This window comes from Dipodomys spectabilis, unplaced genomic scaffold, assembly GCF_019054845.1.
Source record: "Dipodomys spectabilis isolate Male_0828 unplaced genomic scaffold, ASM1905484v1 ptg000003l, whole genome shotgun sequence".
NCBI lineage: Eukaryota > Metazoa > Chordata > Mammalia > Rodentia > Heteromyidae > Dipodomys > Dipodomys spectabilis.
In genome coordinates, this window is record NW_024870680.1 from 12107943 (window position 1) to 12123822 (window position 15880).

The window sequence follows — 15880 nt, forward strand, 5'->3', positions numbered from 1 at the left end:
AATGATTTGAAGTTAGTGTTCCTTTCCCCTAGATTTGCTTTTCCCCAAAATAAAGGAACCTAGATTCTACAGCTGATCAAGCTTTGGTTTTATTCCGTATGCATATTCCTTAGCCTTTGAAACTGAGTGCCGTGGCTCCTTGTCCTCTGACTATTTTTATCTGCTATCTGTTCTCCTGCAGTTACCTTGTAGGAGATGAGCTATGGGTTGTCATGGAATACTTGGCTGGAGGCTCCTTGACAGATGTGGTGACAGAAACCTGTATGGATGAAGGCCAGATTGCTGCTGTGTGCCGTGAGGTAAGGAGAAAGGCCTTTTCTTAGATGCCAGTGTAGTTTCTTATATGGAGATAGGATAGGTCTTAATTTAGTTTTATAAGTACCCACACACGTTATACAGGGACATAGCAAAGGTAACTTTTTCCTAATAACTTTCGCTTAAGTTATACCGTAAAAGCCTCATCATTTTGATTAAATGGAAAACTGTAACAAGCCTCTTTGTCTTGGTAATATGTGTCTAGTACATGGGCTGTTTTAAGAGTTCTTGAGGTCTTACTTCATGACTTCTCAAAGGAGGATGAAAGGATCCTCTTCTAGAAATGGAAGGTAAGATACAGAGACAGCCTTGAGTAGGAAGTGGCCTCTGTATTTCTAATCACAAGATGTGCATCAGGTGAGACTTTAGCCTGGGCTCTGTGGTAGTGACAAAAATCAGTGCTGGAGCTACCATAATTCCCTGTATTTTATAATTTCTGCCATCATGGTTAGGCTCACTGCTTTACTCTTTCTTGCATATGTCTACTTGCACAAACATGAAAATATGTTGAAAGAACATCTTTGCTTAAAACTTAAAAGATGAAAGGTAGCAAGGAATGTTAAAAGATACTTAGCTAGGAGATAGAAGTCTTGGTTCTAGATCTCACTCTGCTTGTAATTTGGAGCAAGTTTTTTTTATTCAAGTAGGTCTTGTATTCCTTTATCTTAAAGCCAGTTCTTTTGATTAGTTGCTTTTTTGTTAAATCTTGTTTTATATGTCCTTTTTTTTTTTTTTTCCTCCCTGTGCCTATGCTGCTTCATCAGTGTCTGCAGGCCCTAGAGTTCCTACATTCAAACCAGGTCATTCACAGAGACATCAAGAGCGACAATATTCTGTTGGGAATGGATGGTTCTGTCAAGTTAAGTAAGTCTTAAGAATGATGGGGATAATGATGAAAGGGATGACATTGATAAAGATGCAAGGTACTTGCAAACTGACATGTTGAATTGAAAACCCTTTGTACCACTAGTTAAGGGTAATAAAAAGTACAAATCAAGAGCCAAGTACTGGTGGCTCATGCCTATAAGATTAGCTGCTCAGGAGGCTGAGATCTGAGGATACAGTTTGAAACCAGCACAGACAGAAAATTCCTGTGAGTCTCTTATCTCCAATTAAGCAGCAAAAAGCCAGAAGTGGAGCTGTGGCTCAAGTGGTTAAATGCTAGTCTTGAGCAAAAAAGCTCATGGACGGTGCCTAAGACCTGAGTTCAAGTCCTAGGACTGGCACAAAGAATAAATAAAAAATTTAAAAAGAGAATGATAATATTTCTCTCATTGTAGAGCCCTGTCTCATGTGGGATTACAGTTAGTCATTTAACAGTCACTGCAACACTCACCAAAGAAACTTATTTCAGGCAATATTGTGGACTCTCTAAAGAGGTCTGTATTCCTCAGCATCATGTAGTGTATTTTTCTTACAGTATTTCCCATTCTTTTCAATGTTGAACAAAAAAAAAAAATTGTTGAATACCTATTCTTCTGTATGCTGTAACCTGGGCACTGAAGGTACATCCTTCAAAGAATTTTCAGTCATACTTGTAATGATTAGTTAGAAAGTTTTATGCATATTTATTCACTGAATTATTTCTTCAACAAATATTTACTGAATGCTTGTTACATACTAGTCCCTTTGGAGGTACAAAATGAGTAAGAAACCATAGCCTTTGTTATCAAGGGCATCCTGATTTAAGTAAATCTATAATTTCAATATAATGTGAAAAGAACTGCAGATAGAACCTCTTGTTCAAAGGTGTAAAGACTATTGGGCTGGGAATGTGGCTTAGTGGTAGAGTGCTTGCCTAGCATGCATGAACCCCTGGGTTTGATTCCTTAGTACCACCTGAACAGAAAAAGCCAGAAGTGGTGCTGTGGTTCAAGTGGTAGATTGCTAGCCTTGAGCAAAGGAAGCTCAGGGACATTGCCAAGGCCCTGAGTTGAAGACCCAGGACTGGCCCCCAAAAAAACAAAGGTGTAAAGACCAGTTGCCTAGACAAGCAGGCTGTGTCACAGGTGAAAGGGCAGTTTCTGAGAGGACCCTGTTAGCAGCCTTTAGTCTGAGGTATAGAATGAGGAACTGATCAAAGCAGGCCCATACTATTTGTAGGTGATTTAATTCAGGGACTTGTGTCTGTCCACATAAGGAATTAATTGCCAGATTCTAGGGTATAGAAAGGTTTTTCAAGAGTAACACAGAATTAGGTCAAGTAGTCATGGCTGAAATGGGTTATTTGGACTTCAATTCCTGAACCTTCTAGTTTGAGAAGGTAGGAAACTAGAGATGGTGTTCCTTATCTTCTTCCTTACTCCTTTTCAGGGTGAACAGGGAATAGCCTAGGAGCTGATACAAAGGTGGTGATCAAGTGACTCCTATTTAGTGAGACAAAGGATCGCAGAGCTGGGAGGCCAAGAGAGTTTGAAGCATGGGTAGGCATACGGTCAGTACTTGCATAAGGAGTATCCTAAATGTTTTATCCCTTTTTTCCTCTCCCCACTTTTTAGCCGATTTTGGATTCTGTGCACAGATAACTCCAGAACAGAGCAAAAGGAGCACTATGGTGGGAACTCCATATTGGATGGCACCTGAGGTTGTAACGCGGAAGGCCTATGGACCCAAGGTTGACATCTGGTCCCTGGGCATCATGGCTATTGAAATGATTGAAGGGGAGCCCCCATACCTCAATGAAAACCCTCTGAGAGTGAGTGTTACCTGTCTTATTTCAAGTCTCTGGTCCTAGAAAATGGGATTCAGGCTACTCTATCAGGCTTTCCATATGGACATCTCTTTTCTGGATATAAATAGGCACTCCTGATGAGTGTGCTAGTGCACACCTGTAATCCCAGTATTAGTGAGACTGAGTCAGCAAGATCATGAGTTTGAGGCTGCCCCAGGCAAGATCCCATCTGAAAAAAAAAAAGCTAAAACAAACAACCAGTAAACACACACACACACACACACACACACATACACACACCAAAAAAAACTTTGGCACTATTGAACTTAACAATATCAATATTAGGATTAGGGATGTAGTTCAGTATTAGATTGTCTGCTTAGTATGGTGCAAGGCTTCAGCATACTCTTTCCCAAAATACGTAACTTATTCAGTGATTGACTCCTATCACATTCAAGACATTCTGATAATGTAAGACCTGAAACTTTGAAACTTCTACAGGAAAACAGTAGAAGACTAGGCATAGGCAGTAGCTTTCTGAATAGGATTCCCAAAAGCTCAACATATATGAGCAAGAATTGATAAGTGAGCTCACATCAAATAAAGTTCCTGCTGGGCATCAGTGGCTCACATCTGTAATCCTAGTTATGCAGGAGGCTGAGAGCTGAAGATCACAGTTTACAGCCATCCTGAGTAAGAAAGTCTATGAAACTCTTTATCTCCAGTTAGACACACACACACACACACACACACACAATGAAACTCTTATTTACACACACACACACACACATACACACACAAGCTGGAAGTAGAGTTGTGGCTCAGATGGGGTAGAGTACTGAGCACCAAAAAAGAGAGAAAGTTCCTGCATAACAAAAGAAACTGAGAGATATGTGTCTGGGATGCCAAAAAGCAATGTTTTAAGGAAAATGAATCACTGCGTCAAATATGACAGTGTATAATGAGACAGAAATGAACATTGGACTTGTCAATGTGGAATTTATTGATGACCTTGAAGATTAGTTGTCAGTAGGTAGGGATGAAAGCCTAATTAAATTTATGAGAGTACAAGTTGAGATGATACCTAAAATTTCTTTTTTTTCTTAAAGGAATTTTGCTCTGAAGATAACAGAAATAAAGCTATAAATTAAGTATAGTTAGAAAGCGGTAGCTTAAAAGATAACTTTGTGTGCTAATTTGGAAGGATCTAGTAGAGAGGTGAAAATTATCACGTACAAGAAAGAAGTGGCAATGGCAAGAGCAATGGGCTTAATTAGATGAGGGGAAACAAGTAAATGGCAGTCGAGAAAGCATGGTCAATGTATCTGTTGTAATAGAGGAAAGCAGAGAATATAAACAAAGATGCACATAGGTTGGTAATGTTGTTTGAGGTCAGGTGTGAAAGTTATTCTGATGGCTTTTGTTTTTCTCACCTAATCTTTCTCCCCTTCCAGTGAAGGAATTCCAAGTGGGTTGTTGCTGATAGGCAGACATCTAGCTTTAGCTACATGTTCTTGTCACCCTTGGGTAGCTCTGATTTTTGGAAAGGGCTTCAGTGTACCAGACTGAAACTTCCCAGTTTTATCCTTTGGTCCCAGGTTTGTTCTCTGACTCTGCACATGTAACACATCCTTCTCTGCCTCCAACTGGTCTCACATATTTGAAGATGATGGCCAATGGAGTGTGGTAGAAATGAGACTGAGATGAGAGTCAGGCAAGGTAGCAGTGGCTCATTTTGCAATCCTAGCTCCTTGGGAAGGGCTAAGAAAGAGAGAATTGAAACTAGCCTGGACAGAAAATTTTACGTCTTCTCAACCCATACCTGGGCTAACTGGTAGGCTCACTGTCTTATCAAGTTATGTAGAAGGCTGAAATTGAGAGAATCTCATTTCCAAGCTAGCCCAGGCATACAAGTCTGTAAGACTCCAGCTCAACAGAGGGAACTAGACATTGTGGTGGATTCCTGTCACCCAGCTATGATGGGAAGCCTAAGAGAGCTGTACTGTCATCCAGGTATATACCTGAGCAGGAAGTAAGCTCCTATCTCAGTCAAAAGCAGGGCTCAAGATAGAGTCAGAATGCATGTACTCTCAACAGTGTGGTCCTAGGCATAGTTTTATGTGTGATAGTCAGTCTTTCCTATTACCTAGACTTGTGGTCATTAAATGAGGAAACGCTCTATAAAAACCTTGTGAATTAAAGTGCTGAGAGCTTGTAAAGGCTTCTCGTTACTATATTTTTCTTTACCTTTCCCAAGAAAAAAGTGAAAAAGGAGTTTGGAAAGGCAATGGGGAACTGAACATTCCTTTTTAGAGTCCTTTCCTACAGATAGAGATTACCTTTTTAACGACCGAGGTGACAACACCAAGGATCATTTCTGCTAGTATGTGGCAGATGTTGAACTCACCAGGCTAAATAAATAACAAGCCTTTTAGGTCTGTAATCAAGAAAAGTAGTAAGTGTTTAGGTCTGTAACACATTTCATAAGTGCTTTTTACAAAGTGCTTTCTAAATATACTCTTATTTTTATAGACACGGGTCATAGGTACTATTTTTATAAATAAGGAAGTTAAAAGTTGGGTGGCAAGCACATAGTTATATGGCTTTTAAAGGATAAACCTGATCCTTACATCATATTCTTTCCAGAATGTCACAGTTGCCTCTTTATATTCTCAAGCATTCAGCAGCTGACCATCTTTTTAGAGGGCATCATCAAGAGAAACCCCAGTTGAGCCTCAACATGATTCTCCATTTATATTGCCAGGCCTTGTACCTCATTGCCACCAATGGGACTCCAGAACTTCAGAACCCAGAGAAGCTGTCTGCTATCTTCCGGGACTTTTTAAACCGCTGTCTGGAGATGGATGTAGAAAAGAGAGGATCAGCTAAAGAGCTCCTGCAGGTAACTATCCATTGTCAGGGAAGCACCTAAGTAATCACTAACTCAGCTTTTTTTAGGCTTCTCTCTTCACGATCACACTATATTCCTAATTCTCTAACCTTCATCCCTGGACCTTTTTGTCACAACAGTCTCTTAGCTGTTTCAGCTTATTAAAACTACACATCAGCTGGTTGCTGGTGGCTCATGCCTATAATCATAGTCACTCAGAAGGCTGAAGTTTGAGGAGCATCATTCAAAACCAGCCCAGGCGGGAAAGTCTCTTAACTCTAGTTAAGCACCAGAAGACACCACAAAAGTAGAGCTGTTGCCCAAGTGATAGAGCACTAGCCTTGAGCAAGAAAAGCTCAGGGCTGGGAATGTGGCTTAGTGGTAGAATGCTTGCCTGGCATGCATGAAGCTCTGGGTTCAATTCCTCAGTATCACATAAACAGAAAAAGTCAGAAGAGGCGCTGTGGCTCAAGTGGCAGAGTGATAGCTTTAAGCAAAAGAAGCTCAGGGACAGTGCCCAGACCCTGAGTTCAAGCCCTAGGACTGGCAGAGGGAAGGAAGGAAGGAAGGAAAGAAGGCAGGGAGGGAGGGAGGGAGGGAGAGAGGGAGGAAAAGAAAAGAAAAAAAAAAGAAAAGAGATCTCAGCGACAGCATCCAGGCCTTGAGGTGTAACCTCAGCACTTAGGAGGCAGATGAAAATAGAGTCATAAATTCAAAGCCAGCCTGCATTGTATGCCTCCAAAACACAAGGGCTACAGAACACTGGTCTAGTATGTACAAGGCCCTGAATTCCATCCCTGGCATGGCATGAGTAAGTAGAACTTCCTATCTTATCTCCTAGAGTTGGTTTAAAATTTACTTCCTGAGCTCCTATTGAACTTTGGCTGTATCTTTAAGACATCTTTTGTTTTGCCTGATTAGTCTGGCAGACTCGGTTTGAGTCTCAAGAAGCAGCTGTCTGAGGAGTTAAATTAGATTTTCAGACATTTTCAGCAAAGCAATGCAAGCTTAGAGGATAGTTAGTACAGCCTTTGGAGTGTTCACAGTTACTTCATTGGAAACCTCAGATGTTTGCATTGATATTCTCATTTGTAAAGGTTATAAAGAACCTCGAGGGAGGTTAACAAAGAAATTTAAAAACTCTCACCTAATCCTGAAGTTACAGAATGGTTTTACATAGCTGCAAAAACTGCCTTTAAGGTGATCGTATAATTTGCATTCAATATTCATGTTTCATTACAATTATTTCTAGTGTCATTTTGTTAAAATTATCTACTGGTAATTTTGTACAAAGTATTACTATTAATCAGCTTTGTGGTAGTGATTTATCTGTAGGCCTGCCCTTTCACTTACTTTTGCATCATGAAGCCCAAGAGTAACTGAGCAGAGCCAGGCAGGGTGGGTGCACACTACCCTGTGTTAGTTATGAATATGTCTGTCTTTGCACTGGGTTATAACCTCTGTTTTATTCATCTCTGTTTTATCTCAGACCCAGGATCTGACTCAGACTAGGTACTTAGAAAATTGAGTTGAGTTGCTTTAAGTATTTTTCTGCATTTTAAATAGCTCTTTGTATTTGGGGCTATTGATTATAGAACACTGACCTATTAGATGGGGGATCAGGGTTCTACAAATGTAGATCATTAGTGTCTTGGATCCTTTGGGACTGAAAAAAAACAGACCAATATAAAAATCTCCTTTGCCTTTCATGTGAGTTGTGTTGTAGAAACACTAGTCATTGGGAAATGTACCAAGAGTATGCTAAGCCTGTGATTGGTGAAGATATCATTCTTAACTACCTACCAAATTACAGTTATTGAAAGGTAACTAAATTGCAGTTATTGAAAGATAAGTGACTCTAGAGTTTTTAATAATGTAACTAATCATTACGTTATAGCTTACCACATTTTAAATATTTAGCACTTGTATGTATGTACACGCATGTGTGCATGAACGTACATATTCTTTACAGCAATCCACTGAATTACAGATTTTGTAGTTCCCATTTTTATAGTGAGGAAATTGAGGTTAGTAAATTTTTTCAAGATTACATAACAGAGAGTGTTGGATCTTGTATTTCAACGTGGCTCTCAGTATATATGCTTTTGGCCCTTGTTCTATAGGCTCATTCAAAAAGTGTCAGGACTGGAAGATTTATGGGGCTTATCTAATTTACTTTGTTCAGAGAAACAATTGGGGGCTGGATTACTGCTGTGCCAACTCAGAGGAGAGTTGTAGAAACATGATCTGAAAACTTTGGCTTTTTAACTTGTCTACGTGGTAAATACTCAAAACCAAAGCTTTCAAAATGTTAAATCATGAAGTTTTCATATCTGTTTCTCCTGTGAAAATACATGTATGGACATAAATACAAAGAATGAGATATTGCCATTTCTGTCTTCAAGATTTAGCCAAGATCTTTTGTTCCTTTCATAGTAACTTCTTGTCTCATTACCTTCTGATACTTTACCTCTGTCCCAACTGAAGATGAATCAACTTTCAGCAGAGAATGTTTGTATGTGTATCTCTATTTGTGTGTCTCTACACATCAGTTATGCTAATTATTTGAGTTAACTAGTTATGCTTAAACATAGCATTTGCTTTTCAGTTTCTTGGTAGCCATACAGAAAATGAAGTGTTATAGCTTATATATTCCTGTATTTCTTTATCAAATAGAGGAAATGTCCTACATCTAAATGATGCAAAGCTTTTGCACTAAATGTGATGAGGCTTTGAGTTACATAAAGAGGTTTTTTTTTTACATTTTTACATAACCCATTTACTGAAAATTTAGATGTAATTTTCATACTATGTTTTCTCCTAAATGGTATTTTTTTTTTTTTTTTTGTGAGCTCTGCGCCTGGGCGCTGTCCCTCAGCTCTTCAGCTGTAGACTAGTGCTCTACCACTTTGAGCCTCAGCCCCACTTCTGGCTTTTTCTGCTTATGTGGTGCTGAGGAATCGAACCTAGGGGCTCATGCATGCAAGGCAAACAGATACCACTGAGCCACCTTCTCAGCCCCCTAAATGGTATTTTTTAAAAGTTAAAAGGATCCAGACACCAGTGACCCACGCCTATAATCCCAGCTACTCAGGAGGCTAAGATCCGAAGATAATGGTTCAAAGCCAGCCTGTGCAGTAAAGTATATGAGATTCTTATCTCCATTTATCTCCTGAGTTCAAGCCCCACAAAGGACCAAACACACACACACACACACACACACACACACACACACACACACACACACACACACACACACACACACACACACACACACACACACACACACACACACACACACACACACACACACACACACAGAAAGGATACCCCATGAAAATTACTTGGGCAAGAAGAGAACTTTAAATACCTTCAGTGGATTAATTGGCTTTAATGGACTACAGCATAGCATAACAGATCCCAAACTAGGCACACAGTAAGTAGCATGTGCCTACTGTTGCAGTCACTTGAGCCCAGGAGTGAGTATAGGATCAGCCTGGACATGAGACCCTATTTAAAAATAATATTTAAAAAAGCAACAGAAGCCAGGTGCTGGTGGTTCATGCCTATAATCCTAGCTACTCAGAAGGCTGAGATCTGAGGATCATGGTTCAAAGCTAGCCCAGGCAGGAAAGTCTATGAGACTCTTATCTCCAATTAACCACCAGAAAACCAGAAGTGACACTGTGGCTCAAGTGGTAGAGTACTTGCCTTGAGCTGAAGAGCTCAGGGACAGCGCCCAGGCCCAGAGTTCAAGCCCCACAGCCAAAAAAAAAAAAAGCAACAGATTTCCAGATCTTATTATTCTGATTATCACCATAGTTTATATAATCTGAACTCTATTTTATCTTCTCAACATGTCTGTGGGATTCAGCTTGTTGTCAGTGTTCAATCATTTGTTCATCTTCTGTGTAATTTTGTCTAATACTATATGAAAGTAGCACTATTCATTCTTTTTTTTTTTTCTTTTGCCAGTCCTGGGACTTGAACTTGGGGTCTGGGCATTGTCCCAGAGCTTCTTTTGCTCAAGGCTGTCACTCTACTACTTGAGTCACAGCGCCACATCTGGCTTTTTCTGTTTATGTGGTACTGAGGAATGGAACCCAGGGCTTCATGCATGCTAGGCAAGCACTCTACCATTAAGCCACCTTCCCAGCCCCACTATTCATTCTTCTATCCCTTGAAGAGTAGAACATTTTGTGTTCTTCTCAGTTACTGTGATGGTAAAGTTTCTATGAATGTTCCTGCATGTGTCTTGATGATTTTGTAAATTTATTTCTCTTAGAATTACTAGGGTATAGGGTAGATGAATATTTACCTGTAGATAAGTGCCAGTTTTCCAGAGTGATTTGTTAAAGAGCTATCCTTTGGGTGACATTGTCCAAAAAGAAATGTACTCTTTACCAGACTTACGTAACTGGAACCCCTTTTACATCACCTTTATAATAACAATAAAAAAGATTTTAAAGGTGAATAAAGAGATATCCTTTGATTTTAAAGGTGATCTGAAAATCTCAGGCAGCATCTGGTATGAACACAAATGTCCCTATGTCTTATAATGGTTGCTAAGGAAGAATGATAGTTATGCTTTTTGCTCTTTTGTTTTTCTTGTCTAGCATCAGTTCCTCAAGATTGCCAAGCCCCTCTCCAGCCTCACTCCATTGATTGCTGCAGCAAAGGAGGCAACCAAGAACAATCACTAAGACGATGCCCACCCCAGCCTCATAGTGCCAAGCCGTCTGTGAAGTAAATGCTCATTTCAGAAATTCCAAGCCCTGATGCCCTCTTCTCCTTGCATTGCTTCTCCCATTTCCTGGTCTAGTGCTCTCAAGACTTTGATCCTTGGAAACCATGTGTTCAGCACTGAGGAGAACTGCAGCTGGATGACTAACCTGACAAAGGCCATTTCTAAATAAGGGATTTCCTTCCAATTAGTGGTTTACATGAATAAACTTTGGACCCCTATTTCTACATAGCAAAATCTCAACTGTCCCCATTGCTTAACCCTTACAATCAGTTCTTAACTATATAAATTTATAGTTGGATAACACTGTCAATTTACAATCTGTTGAGATTTCTTTAGTGCTTGTTTCTTTTGTGACCAAATAGCCCAAAACACCTCATTGTACTTGAAAACCAGAACAGCTTGGGAATGCCATGGGGTTTGATAACCTGCCAGGGACATGAAGTCACTTAATTTCCTGGACCATGACTTTGGCGCAGCTGATCCTGACATGGGAGATCTAACACAGTTTTCTTTGTGTATGCTTCTAGCAGCTGTTTGAGAGGACCTTGACCCAATAGCACTCCCCATGCTGGTTTTTTGTTGTTGTTGTTGTTTTGTTTTGTTTTTTGTGAAATGGTCTTGGCTATGTAGCAGCTTTTGATTCCCTGCCTCCCCTAGGCTGCTGCCCCCATTCTGTCCTTGTTTATAACACTGAGCTGTTTCCTAGGGCACATGCTGACTGAGAGCAGTGTGAAAAGTCAGGAGGGAAAAAAATGCAGCTACTTTTAGAGCAAGCTGGGCATCGGCACCTGTCCAGCTGTACTTGTGTGACATTTTAAGAACTCAGCCTCTTTTTCCATCTGGGATAAAGAACTGAAAGATGTAACTCAACTTTTCCGGTGGCCTAAATATATGGGTCAAAAGAGTCTGTAAAACTGAGACTATATTGTAGTTCAGGATGAATCTGATGACCTGAGATGAAATACTGTCAGTTACAAGGGGACCCTGTTTTTTAAGATGCATGGCCAATCTCTCTAAAAATGGAAATGCTTATTCTAGGTGTTGGGGATGTTTGCTACCTCCTCCTATCTTTGTGGTTTTGGTCCTTCCACTATGGTAGGATGCCTAGCCAGCATTGTGGCTTGTCACAGACTACCTTGTCTTGCTCTGAGGTACTGCTGCCTCAGTAGCATGAGTTTCTAATTCCTTCAATAAAAGGACATGAAAATACTCTTATTTGCAGTATGTCTTTCTTTACTACCTTCTTTCCCTCCCTCCTTTTCTGATTTTTTTTTACATGAAATAACAGTGGTTCTTCCTGAATCATTTGAGATTAAGTTGCAGATAAGATGCCCTAATATAGACCTTAGTGTGTATTTTAACACTTTTACCTTAAATATAAATTAAGAGAAATGGTCCCAAAATACATGTGCTATTTAAAGAATAATTATAAACATCACATGTATTCACCATCCAAATCCAGTAATGAAATACCGATGCTACCTAGAACCTTCATGTTGCCATTCCCTTTCTCATTACAGCCCCAACTCCAAAGGGTAACTACCATTCTTTTAGCAAAAGCACAGTCTGTTCTCTGTACTTTTATCCCATTCAGAGGTAATTTCACAATCAACTTGAATTTTACCTGTTTTAGAATTAAACATTTTTTTCCACTCAAAATTGTTTTTAATAGCTGGGTGCTGGTGTCTCATGTCTGTAATCCTAACTACTTAGGCTGAAATCTGTGGATCATGACTTAAAGCCAGCCTGAGTAGGAAAATCCATTCTGTGAGGCTCTTATCTCCAATTAGCCACTAATCGGCTGGCCAAGTCCTGCGTTCAAGCACACAAACAAAACTATTCCTTTTAAAAAATTCACCAAGTGCTAGGCATGGGTGGCTCATGCCTGTAATCCTAGCTGCTCAGGAGGCTGAGATCTGAGGATCATGGTTCAAAGCCAGCCCAGGCAGAAAAGTCTGGGAGACTCATCTCCAGTTAACTACCAAAAACCAACAAAAACAGAAGCAGAGCTGTAGTAGAGTGCTCACTAGCTGCCAGCACAAAAGCTCAAATATAGTGCCTAGGCCCTGAGTTCAAGCCTCAAGACTAGTACAAGTAAAAAAAAAAAACATGAAAAAGGTAGTTTCACAGAGCTCCAGCTCATTTATTATCTTTAAGTGCTTGTTTGTTGTTTTTTCTGGTTGTTTTTTTTTTTTTTTTCTGCTGGTCATGGGGCCTGAACTCTGGATCTGGGTGCTGTCCCTCAGCTCTTCAGCTCAAGGCTAGAGTTCTACCACTTGAGCCACAGCACCACTTCTGGCTTTTTCTGCTTATGTGGTGCTGAGAAATCAAACCCAGGGCCTCATGCATGCTAGGCAAGCGCTCTACCACTGAGCCACCTTCCCAGCCTAAAAGAGGAGCTTTTTGTCAGAAGACTAATTCTCTATGGACTGGGCCTCAAAGGAATTGATTTGCTTAATGCAGTCAGCTTTGTAGAGTTACGTATGTACCCACAAGTCCTAAGTCTGTCCCTTTTTTGTTATCTCCTTTCTCATTTTGTAGATTTAGTTAACTACCATTTAAAACAATCCTTGACTATTTATTTTTTCGGTCCAAACACTGATTAGATTACTCCTTTAAGAATGAGAAAGATACAAATGATCAGATAGCTATTGTTTTGATTTCAGGCTAAGGAACTAGGAACTGGCTGTGTGAGATGTGAGCTGAGAAACCTCTCCTATACACTAAGGCCTACATGAACAAACATGCCCCACTCTAGATTTCTAAATCATTAATGTTTTATGTACATGTGCATGTATATGATTGATTGTCACGTATTTGAAATAGACCTTCTAGATTATAATGTATTGCAAGCTTTCTTGTGCTGTCTTGAGCAAAGTTCTCCATGATAATGATAACAATGTTCACTAACAGTGATCATTGAAGTTAGTTTGCTTCTTACGGGAACTGTTGGACGAAGGACCTTATTCTACAGGGGGAGTTTTGGTTTTTGGTTTTTTGTTTGTCAGTTGTGGGGCTTGAACTCTGGGCCTGGGTGCTGTCCCTCAGCTCTTCAGCTCAAGACTAGTGCTCTACCACTTGAGCCACAGCACCACTTCTGGCTTTTTCTGCTTATGTGGTGCTGAGGAATCGAACCCAGGGCCTTTCATGCAAGGCAAGCACTGTACCACTGAGCCACCTTCCCAGCCCCCCCCGATTTTTTTTTTTTTGCAGCTGAAAAAATTTTATTATGAGGAAAATACACAGCAAGACAGAACAAGAAGGTGGTAGGGATAAGGAAAAATGTAATCTCCAAACAAGCTACCCAAACATGGATGGCTTCCTGTTACACAGGGTAATTTGGCCCTTAATCTCATCTGCCTTTCCTGACTAAACTTGTTTTTAACAAGAGCACCAATTTCTCATGCATTTGCTTTCTGGGAGTTTAGGAAAGGTTCTAAGTTCCCAAAATGGAGAAGTGAAAAACACACAAAACACATTAGTCTTTGTTCCATATGCCTATGAAGTTGCTTCAGCCCAGCCTTCAGTATTTGTTGATGCCATAGAATTGTGGTAACTTAGGCAGCAGTACACTGAGCAAAGTAATGTTGATAGGAAATGACTGCGCAGCTGGCCAGTAGGTAGAGTGCAATAGGAGAGATGCTGAGGAACTTGTGAGAAGTAAACTGGAACCCATGGTCCATCTGTTCCCAGTGTGTCAAAAATCAGCTTTTCCTTGGTCAGGGGGTCTGTCTCAAAGGGTATCTCTTTCACTGTATGTAGGAAGACATACATTACCAAGTTATGAATGATGTTGGTCAGGGTCCAGACAACAGGAATACTGAAGAAAGGGATGCTGAATAGAACCGCATGCAGCAGTTCTACCAAGATGACGTAGGCCAGCCAGATGCCCTGACTATTCATCATTGGAGTGTTGGGATTTACTTTACTGTGTGCCACCCCCACATCCATTTTTTTTTTCCTCTGGGGCTTTCTCATCCTCACACTCTCCTGGCATGTCAGCAGCCAACAGCCTCGTTCCTTCTCTGAACTGTGAGGCGCTGCAAGAACTTGTCTGCAGTTTCTGGTTGGGCTAAGAGACCTTATACTTGCTTAGGGCAGCTGCTTGCTTTGGGGACCTGTCCTAACAGTTGGATTTTAAAATTCCCACAGAAATTTATTAAGTACATTATTTGAAATGACAAACATATTTGATAAGCTCTTTGGTATCCTCTTTAATATTGTTTTGCAAAACATAAGTTTGCCCTGCATATTGCAAGACCAAGAGCAATAAATAGGACCAGGCCATCTTTACTCAAACCTAAGACCAAAAACTATAGCTTATTTACATAGATAATAAGATATAATGGAAAAAGACTCCTAAGCCATCAGAATAGGGTTTCAGACAGGTGTATATTACAAAAGGTTGCTTAACACTTTGATTGTTAATCTCAGAGGGTGCTGACAGGATAGTCCTGGTATGTCAAGATTAAGTGAGTGTCCCAGAAAGCAACCCTGGAGGGTAAATATTTTAAGGCTCACTCAACTTGTCTTCCTTGTCACACTATCACCAATCCAAATCACTAATCTCTCTGTTGTAGCACCATGTCATTGAAGTGGTTACTAGGAGACACACTTCAGGGAAATCAGTGAGGTCAGAAAGGATTCAATCCAACTGCTTTACTCAGTTTAAGGGTTGGTGGGTGAGCAATTTCCTGGGGTTAAATTAACCAACTGGTACTGATAATAGATGAATCTACTATGGCCTAGTCAAGTAACATGTAGATCATAAAATCTCAGCAAGATAAAATAATTATCATCAGTGTGGCTAATATTGTAATAAGAGGTTTATTGAGAGAGAAACAGAAAACACAGGAGGAGATACTGGGGGGGGGGGGGAATTGCTGGTGAGAACAAGTGAGAATTATTAAAGAAGACTTTTAACTGTAGTTTCACACTGAGAAAGTAGTTAACCAGGTGAGAGATGGGAGTTCGAAGCGAGTATGGCATTAAGAATAGCATGATAAAGACACAGGACCACGATTCATGCTTATAATCCTACCTGCTTAGGAGGCTGAGACCTGAGAATTGCATCTTGGAACCAACCTGGATACAGAAATCTGCAAAGCTCTTACCTGCAAATAACCAGCAAAAGCTGGAGGTGGAGGCATGACTCAAGGAGTAGACCACCAGCAATAGTGGAAAAAGCTGAGTTAGATCAAGAGCTTTTAAATTCAGTTCCAGTAGCAAGATACAGGAGAGTATAAGAGAACATTTG

At 40.3% G+C, this 15880-nt stretch overlaps 1 protein-coding gene and 1 pseudogene across 5 annotated transcripts in view; one reads left to right on the forward strand and one right to left on the reverse strand.

Annotated features, from left to right (window-relative positions):
• The window catches only part of Pak1 (p21 (RAC1) activated kinase 1), a 144992-nt gene extending 133159 nt beyond the window's left edge, over positions 1-11833 (forward strand). For all 5 annotated transcript variants that reach the window (XM_042689042.1, XM_042689045.1, XM_042689044.1 and 2 more), the window contains 5 exons: positions 182-299; positions 1080-1179; positions 2814-3010; positions 5751-5888; positions 10493-11833. In XM_042689042.1, the coding sequence (XP_042544976.1) occupies positions 182-299; positions 1080-1179; positions 2814-3010; positions 5751-5888; positions 10493-10579 (640 nt within the window). In that variant the 3' untranslated portion in view covers positions 10580-11833. The remainder of the gene's footprint in view (positions 1-181; positions 300-1079; positions 1180-2813; positions 3011-5750; positions 5889-10492) is intronic.
• A 2313-nt stretch (positions 11834-14146) lies between these two features.
• On the reverse strand, positions 14147-14574 carry LOC122116633 (annotated as a pseudogene).
• Between the last annotated feature and the right edge of the window lie 1306 nt (positions 14575-15880).